This window comes from Lactuca serriola, chromosome 9 (assembly GCF_051521515.1).
Source record: "Lactuca serriola cultivar US96UC23 chromosome 9, Lser_US96UC23_V15, whole genome shotgun sequence".
NCBI classification, from domain to species: domain Eukaryota; kingdom Viridiplantae; phylum Streptophyta; class Magnoliopsida; order Asterales; family Asteraceae; genus Lactuca; species Lactuca serriola.
Window position 1 is genome coordinate 131,059,117 of NC_136416.1, and position 10,063 is coordinate 131,069,179.

Below are 10,063 nucleotides of genomic sequence, written 5' to 3' on the forward strand. Positions count from 1 at the left end.
CATTACATTACATATATAAAAGTTTACATTTGTTTCAAAAGTAAATTGTACAAGTGTGATACATAGTATATATGAACAAAATGAGACGAGTCTTCTACGCATTCCGTCTTCGCCAAAAGAGATCGTCGGGTACCTGTCTAATGTGGACCTGAGAATACAAGCGGTTTAAAAATCAGCATAAAGCTGGTGAGTTCATAAGCAGTTAGTTTTCTGAAAATGTACGAGTTCCTTCGGTTTCCTGAAAAAGTGGTTATCCAAGAAAATCCCATATTTTCTTAAAAGTTGGTTACCAAATCCAAAATGTAATGTAAAAGATGTACACTGAAAACATGATTGTTCTTGTGAATTTTAAAGTTTGATTATTTAAATTTTTACACGTTTCTGGTTACGTACTATTGTTACCCAGGAAAATCCGATATTTTCCTACATGTGTGTGTGTGTGTGAATTGTTACCGATTCTGATTATGTTTAGTGTTATCCCCAGGAAAACCCCATATTTTCCTGAATGTGTGTGTGTGTGTGAATTGTTACCGATTCTGATTATGTTCAATGTTATCCCCAGGAAAATCCCATATTTTCCTGAATGTGTGTGTGTGTGTGTGCGAATTGTTACCGGTTGATCCATGCATGGATCATGAAAGCCCAAAATGTGATGGATTAGTGATTACTAGTGGGCTAGAAGGTGGTTTGGGCTCAATGGTTGGGTTGTGCATGGTAACCCACAAATTGAATTAGGGTTGCATGAAGACTAGGGCAACATTTTTAAGGCTTCATAAGTGCTAAAAACGTTACTATTTGCTTCATAAAGCCTCCTAGCCGTTTTTGACACTCTTTGGTGGATTAGGGTTACACTTTAATGCTTATGATGACTCCTTAATGCTTCTTATGGCTCCTTAATGAAGCATAGCCATTTTTTTTTCATTCACAAGTCTCATGGACGTTTTTTTTTGTGTTCTTTCAAGAGTTACCTTAATTTCTATTTACTAGTTTTAATGAATAATTGGTTGGTTGGCTTGTAACCACCAAATTTGTAATAAAGGCTTCATATAAAGCCAAATTATGCATGGAAAAAGTAATAGACGAATTTTAATCAAAGAACCCTTTTGTCACTTTGAATTATTGTCATAGTTCACAAATTATCATCTTTTGGACGTGATCCTTGAGTTGATCGAATTCAAACTAATAGGTCTTAGTTTGTCTTCAGATTTACAAGCTATAGGTCTAGTTTGTTTATCAAATCTATCCTTTTATTGTTTTTGTCTCAAACACTATTCAATCTCAATACAAAACAGCCCATACACGTATCATAAGTGGTATCAGAGCGCATAATGGATTTTGATGATCCGGAGTTCCTACAAAATCTTCGTGAAGCATTAAGAAACATCCAAGAAGGTGGAAATCGAAGGCAACCCCGCCGTGGTGAACATAGGGTTGTGGAAGAATTCAAGGTGTCTGAATTGCCTGAATTTGTTGGTGGAACTGATCCTGAACGCTACTTGGAGTGGGAAAGGAAGATTGAAAGAATGTTCGAGTTCAAAGAAGTGGATGATGAAAAAAGCTGCAAGTATGCCATTCTCAAGCTAAGTGGTGGTGCTTCATTGTGGTTTGAAGGGCTTAAGGCCAAGAGAACCCGTGAAGGCAAAGAAAAAATTTGTTCTTGGCTTTCTCTAAAACGAAAGCTAAGAAAGAGATATGTTCCTTCTACTCATAGAATTGCTACTTACAAGAAGATTGCTGATTTGAGGCAAGGAAAAATGAGTGTTGGAGAATACATTGATGAATTTGAGAAGTTGTCCTTGATGGGGGATATTGAAGAAATTGAAGAACAAAAAATGACTCGTTTTCTAAAAGGGTTGAACTACAACATTGCCAATGTTGTGGAGTTATATCCTTATGCTGATTTTGGAACTCTTTGTGGTTTGTGTTTGAAGTTGGAGGGGCAGGCCAAAGCACGTTATGGTGGGAGTTCAAGTTCAAGTCTCGAAAGTCCCAAGTCAAAGTCGTGGTCCAAGCCCGAGTCTAGCAATAGACAAAATTCTGTTTCTACTCCTTCTGGTTCTAGTAGTGTTCCCGTTGCTCCTAAACTTACTAGTGGTACCAAAGAAACTAGTTTGGCGAAAATTAGATGTTTCAAGTGTCAAGGTTTTGGTCATTACCAAAATGCTTGTCCAAACAAAAGGGTGGTGACTTTAAGGGAGGCCATTGAATGTCGTGAAGAGTTGGAGGAAGAAGAGAGGTTGGCGGGTATTTTTTATGATACACAACAAGAAGAGGAAGAAGAGGAGGAGGTAGAGTATGAAGCACCGGTGTATGATACAGTTTTGGTGCTTAGAACCCTTAAAACTCAAGGGGTTCAAACCGTGGCTGATATGGATCAACGAGACCAATTGTTTCACACCAAATGTTTGGTTAGAAACAAGTGGTGTAGTTTGATTATTGATGGTGGAAGTTGTACTAATGTTGCTTCTAATGAAATGGTGATCAAATTGGGTTTGTCTACTACAAACCACCCAAAACCATATGTTCTTCATTGGTTGGATGATGGAAGCAAAATAAAGGTGACAAAACAGGTTAGAGTTGGTCTAACCATGGGGTCTTATGAAGATGAAGTGTTGTGTGATGTTATTCCTATGGATGCATGTCATATTTTGTTGGGGCGTCCTTGGCAATTTGATAGGGACGTGTTACATAGAGGGAGGAGCAATGAATATGAGTTGAAACACAATAATAAAAAAATTGTGTTAAAACCCATGTCCCCAACGGCCATAAGGTCCATGAATTCTAAACAAGTAAAAAAACCTAATCTTTCTATGTTTGCTAGTGAAAGGGAGGTGGAGCAAGTTCTTGACAAAGGTGATGTTATCTACATGCTTGTGGCCAAAGAGCATGCAAAGGTGGAGAAGATGGTGCATGGAGAAAACGCTATTGCTGATTTGCTTTTGGAGTTTCAAGATGTGTTTCCAAGCGAATTACCACCGGGTTTGCCTCCAATCCGTGGTATCGAACACCAAATTGACCTTATTCCGGGTGCTCCTTTGCCCAATAAAGCCGCCTATAGATGTAATCCGGAGGTGACAAAAGAGCTGCAAAAACAAATTGATGAACTCATGAAAATGGGTTATGTTCGTGAAAGCCTAAGTCCTTGTGCTGTTCCAGTTTTGTTGGTTCCAAAAAAAGATGGTTCTTGGAGGATGTGTGTTGATAGTAGGGCCGTTAATAACATCACCATAAAATACCGATTTCCTATTCCTAGAATTGATGATTTGTTGGACGAGTTGCATGGTTCTATTGTGTTCTCAAAAATTGATTTGAGAAGTGGTTACCATCAAATTCGTATGCGTGAAGGGGATGAATGGAAAACAGCCTTTAAAACTAAACATGGCTTGTATGAATGGACCGTGATGCCTTTCGGTCTAACTAATGCACCTAGCACTTTCATGCGACTAATGAATGAAGTGCTAAAATCTTTTTTGGGCAGGTTTGTGGTTGTGTACCTTGATGATATCTTGGTATATAGCAAGAGCTTGGAGGATCATTTGGTGCACTTAAAACAGATTTTCGAGACGCTTAGAGCTCAAAAACTCTATGGGAAGCAAGAAAAATGTTCGTTTTTGGTGGAAGAAGTGGCATTTTTGGGTTTTGTGGTGTCAAGAAATGGCGTGTCCGTGGACCCATCCAAGACTGAAGCAATCAAGTCATGGCCTATTCCTACTAATATTTCTGAAGTTAGATCATTTCATGGTCTTGCTTCTTTCTATAGAAGATTTGTTCGTGATTTTAGCACCATTGCAAGTCCCATAACAGGTTGTTTGAAGAAAGGAGTCTTTGCATGGGGAGAAGAAGCTCAAAAGGCATTTGAGAAACTCAAGGCATTGTTGTGTGATGCTCCTATTTTGGCTCTTCCTGATTTTTCTCAACCATTTGAAGTGGAGTGTGATGCAAGTGGAGTTGGTATTGGGGCTGTTTTGATCCAATCCAAACGTCCTATTGCTTATTTTTCTGAAAAGTTGGGTGGTGCTCGTTTGAATTATTGCACTTATGATAAGGAGTTTTATGCTATTGTCCGTGCTTTAGATCATTGGAGTCATTATTTGCGTGCAAATCATTTTATTTTGCATTCTGATCATGAATCCTTAAAGTACATCAATGGGCAACAAAAGTTGAGCACAAGACATGCAAAGTGGGTGGAGTTCTTGCAATCCTTTCATTTCTCATGCAAATACAAGGATGGTAGAAGCAATGTGGTGGCTGATGCACTCTCGAGGCGTTACTCGTTGTTGGTGACTTTGGATGTTCGTTTCTTGGGATTTGAAACTCTAAAGGACCATTATCAATCTGATATGGACTTTGGAGATATGTTTTTGAAATGTGCAGGTGGTCCTAATGGTGAATTTGTGATTCAAGATGGCTTTCTATTCAAAGGCAATCGCCTTTGTGTCCCAAAACATGCAATACGGGAGTTGTTGATTCGTGAAGCTCATGGCGGTGGTTTGGCTGGTCATTTTGGCATTACCAAAACTTTGCAGGTGCTTAAAGAACATTTCTTTTGGCCGAAGATGTTGGGGGATGTAACCAACATAGTGGGCAAGTGTGTTACATGTCATATGGCAAAAACAACTTTCAAGCATGGTGTTTACACTCCTTTGCCGGTTCCTATTCGTCCTTGGGAAGATGTGTCCATGGATTTCATTATGGCTTTGCCTAGAACTCAAAGGGGGAAGGATTCCATTATGGTGGTGGTGGATAGGTTTTCAAAAATGGCTCACTTTGTGCCATGTCATAAAACAAATGATGCCTCTAACGTGGCTGATTTGTACTTTAAAGAGGTGGTTCGTTTGCATGGTATTCCTAAAACAATTGTTTCTGATAGGGATTCCAAGTTTCTAAGTTACTTTTGGAACACTTTGTGGAGGAAAGTCGGTACTAAGTTACTTTTTAGTACATCCCATCATCCACAAACGGATGGGCAAACGGAGGTGACTAATAGAACTTTGGGTGCTTTGTTGAGAGGGTTGGTTAGCAAAACTCAAAAAGATTGGGACATCAAACTTGCACATGCTGAATTTGCCTATAATCGTTCTCCTACTTATGCTACAGGTCACTCTCCTTTTGAGGTGGTGTATGGTGTGAATCCTTACATGCCTTTGGATTTGATTCCATTGCCAAAGGATGAATTGGTTCACAAGGATGCTAATGACAAGTTGAAGGCTATGATGAAACTACACCAACAAGTTCGTGAGAAGATTGAAGCCGTGAATGAGTTGTACAAACAGAAGTCCAACAAGCATAGGAAACCACGTGTCTTTCAAGATGGTGACTTGGTGTGGGTGTATATGAGGAAAGAACGTTTTCCTAACAAAAGGAAAAACAAGTTGATGCCAAGAGCTGAAGGTCCTTACAGAGTGGTGTCACGTGTCAATGATAATGCTTATAAGGTAGATTTGGGAGGAGACCATGGAGTGCATGCTACCTTTAATGTGGGAGATCTTTCACCTTATCTTGATGATGATGGACTTGATGAATTGAGGTCAATTCCTTTCAAAGGGGGAGGGGATGATCCATGCATGGATCATGAAAGCCCAAAATGTGATGGATTAGTGATTACTAGTGGGCTAGAAGGTGGTTTGGGCTCAATGGTTGGGTTGTGCATGGTAACCCACAAATTGAATTAGGGTTGCATGAAGACTAGGGCAACATTTTTAAGGCTTCATAAGTGCTAAAAACGTTACTATTTGCTTCATAAAGCCTCCTAGCCGTTTTTGACACTCTTTGGTGGATTAGGGTTACACTTTAATGCTTATGATGACTCCTTAATGCTTCTTATGGCTCCTTAATGAAGCATAGCCATTTTTTTTCATTCACAAGTCTCATGGACGTTTTTTTTTGAGTTCTTTCAAGAGTTACCTTAATTTCTATTTACTAGTTTTAATGAATAATTGGTTGGTTGGCTTGTAACCACCAAATTTGTAATAAAGGCTTCATATAAAGCCAAATTATGCATGGAAAAAGTAATAGACGAATTTTAATCAAAGAACCCTTTTGTCACTTTGAATTATTGTCATAGTTCACAAATTATCATCTTTTGGACGTGATCCTTGAGTTGATCGAATTCAAACTAATAGGTCTTAGTTTGTCTTCAGATTTACAAGCTATAGGTCTAGTTTGTTTATCAAATCTATCCTTTTATTGTTTTTGTCTCAAACACTATTCAATCTCAATACAAAACAGCCCATACACGTATCACCGGTTCTGATTATGTTCAATGTTATCCCCAGGAAAATCCCATATTTTCCTGAATGTGTGTGTGTGTGTGTGTGCGAATTGTTACCGGTTCTGATTATGTTCAATGTTATCCCCAGGAAAATCCCATATTTTCCTGAATGTGTGTGTGTGTGTGAAGTCTCCTAAAAGTCTGATTATCCTTAAATGTACATTAGTTTTAACACATATATAAAACTAATAATTAAGTGTAAAATGTTCATAATCTTGATTGCGAGTTCCATAACCATACTTCAGACTAGATATGACTCGGGTCGGGGCCAGTATCTTTTTATGACTTTCTTCACCCTTGAACCTTACGGTTCGGCTGTAGCTTGCAGCCAGGTGCGGGATAGTCAGTCCCGTATAGATCTATACACTGAAGTCACGCTCCCTATCTAAATGATTCTGGTTACGGGTGCAGCCCTCCACCCGCGTATTTCTGTGGAGTGTTTGCCGAGGACGTGTCTCCAATCTTTAAGATTACTCTTTACTCTCATGCCTAGGGGAGTAGTATCTATGACTGACTAAGTTCTAATTGTGCCTGTCCTTTACACTCGAGCCTAGGTGTTTTATTAAGGACATTACAAATGTTTTATGTTTTCTATCAATATAAGTGTGAACAATCAATTGTGAAGTATACAACATAACAATATATAATAAGAATTGAAATCGTTTGAACAAACAATTCTGTAAGTTAAAACAGTTTGTTAATAGCTTTCCAATTCTTAAAAGTGTGCAAATTAAGAAACCATTTAAATGAAATAATGAATTTAAGTACAAGATATTCTTGTACTTTTGCTTGTATTCCCCCCTGAAAACATTTAAAAACCATTGAAAAAGGGTAGGGGTATGAACTCACCAGACGAGAAAATGCGACGTTCCGGATGCTAAGTGTCGATTCGAGGCTTGATAACATGCGAGGTTCCTATGTAATATGAAATGGTATACAAATATATCTAATTAGATTTTAAATTACTAATTAGATATGATATTACACTCCAATGAGCGAAAACACTTCAAAACGAGTGTTTGGAGTGACCCGGTGACATTTACGGACGTGAGGGACTTAGGAATTGAGTTTACTCTTGAAGAGTAAACTCTTTAGGGAGTTTACTCTTCAAGAGTAAACTCTTTAGGGAGTTTACTGCCCTATACACTATACACACATGAGTTTACGGCCGTGAACTCATGGTTGGGGGGGTTTTATGGTGCTTAATGGTCCAATAACACTTGGGAAGAGTTGGTATGGATTTATCTAAGGCATGGAAGTGAATTAAATCACCTAAAATACCAATTAAGGGAGTTTACGGCCCTAAACATGGAGTTTATGGCCGTAAGCTCCTATACCCCCTTAAATTGATGATTTAATGGCCTTAGATTAATCACATGTGATTCCAACATTTTTTACAAGCCTTTGTATGAATTTAGGGCACCATTTAACATGATTTTATGAGTTTACGGCCCTGGAACTATTTCTTGGGAAGTTGCGGCCGTAAACTCCTAAATGGGAGGATTTAATCATGTTTAAGGTCCCGAAACTAATTTTGGTTGGTTCTAGGATTTATTCCAAGGCTATTGGTGGGTTTACATGGCTTTTTAACACTAGAAAATGAGTTTATTCCCCATGTATGAGGTGTTTACGGCCCAAGCATGATCTTGGGTAGTAAACTCAAGTTTACTCTTCAAAAACCATGTTTGAGGCATTCTAAGTCCATTCCATTAAGTCATCTAGGCATATCTAAGGTCTAATTGTGGTTTGGAAGGGTTTTGTTGCTCAAAAACCCCATTTATATGAGTTTACGACCTAGGACTGTTCTAGGGTCGTAAACTCATGATAATGGTCCTAATCCACGGTTTGAACTCGAATTTGAAGGTCTAAGATGTTATACAAGGAGTTAGGGTAGTTACCTTGGTGGTTTGGAGCCTAAATTTGAAGTTTTTGGACCTTAATCTTGAGTTAGAGGAGAGAGGTTAGAGAGAGATTTGAGAGAGGGGAAAAAGCTTCAAATGGAAGCTTAAATTCCTTTAAATAGTGTCCAAGTTCGGGACACGGTGGAATTCTACCCGATACCGGCCTTAAACGGGGCTTTTGGTCGCACCCAATTAAGTTGTCGTAATCCGGAGGGAGCGGTTCTAAAAGTTTTCAAATCAATAATTTGGGCCCATTTCATGAGTTCCTAAGAGGTTTGGACACTCATTAGATTATAATAATCATGTGAGTTTGAACAAATTAGCCCAAAAACGAAATCGGAGCGAATTTCTAAAAACGGGTCTTACGGACGAAACGGGTTTTGGCGATGGATAATTCTGAGTTGTTACATTATCCCCCCGTTAGAGGGAATTTCGTCCCGAAATTCAAAGATTTGAATGTAGATCATGAAGTGAAAGGATAGATGAGAATGAGTCTATTGCTTCGGGTCTTGACGCTCCTAAGTGGAATCGGGTCTCCGCTTGACATTCCAGCGAACCCTCACTGTCGGGGTGCGGCTTTGTTTCGGATGGTCAACCTATCAATCCATGATTTCATTTGTTTCATCTATGGAGGTTCGGACTTCCGCTGACTTCGATCTCATCAAAGGGATTACTCAGGTTTTGTCAGGTCGGCACTCCTTACGAATAACGACGTGGAATCCAAATGGTTGTTGTTGAGTTTTGAAGATAACTCGGAGAGGGCTACGGAATCGATTCCTAACGAGGATCTCGAAGGGTCTTATGTACCACAAGTTAAGTTTTTCGCACTTCCAAAGGCGTACTATGTCTTTTCAGAGTAAGACTTCCAACAAGAGGGCACATCTTCATGTGGCAGAGTAGCTAAGGGTCTGATGGTCCTAAAGGAAACTTCTACGTGGGTCTGCGATAATAGCCAGCGGGACCCAAGAATTGACGGGTTTCTATGGGTATCCCCGGTGCCGACTAATTCTCTATCACCTTAGTTTTTGGAAAGGTCTACGGGTATGACTGCTTTGCTTATCTACATGACCAAGAAAATGGTTTGACCAAGGGCACCGCTACTATCTCATAGTGATCATATCAAGCCCTGGTTGCTGCCTTGGATACATCGTCCTCACTGAGGTTTTGGCTACGTGGTAATTCCGGGGATTAGGTCGATGCGAGACTTGACTACACGTTCGGAAAGAAATTCTCAGGAGATCCTCGGAAAAGGCATCGGGAAAGAGTTGCAGACTTCTCGTTCTCGATGATCACATGGACGAGGTATACATGGGAAAACTTTTTAAGCTTTGATTCACGAAGATCAGGAGAGTCGGGTCGGAGGAAAGTTAAGACGGGTGACTTTCTCGAAACCAAGAATGACAATATGAGTGAGGCTCGGTCCTTACATGCCAAAGATGGCATCAAAGCATTTTATGAAAAGTTTGCCATAAGATCGAATGGAAAAGAGTAATTGTTCGGATTGAGGATACAATCTACGGATATGACGTTAGCGTTCTCCTTCTCACTTGATAACCATCTCGACGGTACACGTTTTCGATTACTAACGAACGACAGGATTTAAAAATATGTTCAAATGGATGGTTGGTGAATTTCTTTCGGTGCTAGAATCGAAAAGAATCACAGGCATAAAATTTAACGAGGGGAAATATACCTGTGGCAACGGTGGGATCGATGGCTGTCTCCTCTTGTCCTCTCGCTAAACTCTTCCGGTGTTGCCAGATGTTACTGCTTTGGGGCAATTTCGCTTGTAATGTCCAACTTCTCCACAACCATAGCAGGCCCGACCAATGCCCGCTCCAGAAGCTTGACTTGTTGATTGAGTTGGTGTCTTACAGTTTTTCGCCGTGTG

General features: G+C 39.7%; 1 protein-coding gene across 1 annotated transcript; it reads left to right on the top strand.

Moving 5' to 3' along the window:
• The first annotated feature begins 1,328 nt into the window (after positions 1-1,328).
• Positions 1,329-5,130, top strand: LOC145076092 (uncharacterized). Its single transcript, XM_079022094.1, has 4 exons — positions 1,329-3,474; positions 3,625-3,725; positions 4,140-4,526; positions 5,098-5,130. The coding sequence occupies exons 1-4, from the start codon at positions 1,329-1,331 to the stop codon at positions 5,128-5,130; spliced, it is 2,667 nt and encodes an 888-aa protein (XP_078878220.1).
• Positions 5,131-10,063: the final 4,933 nt, after the last annotated feature.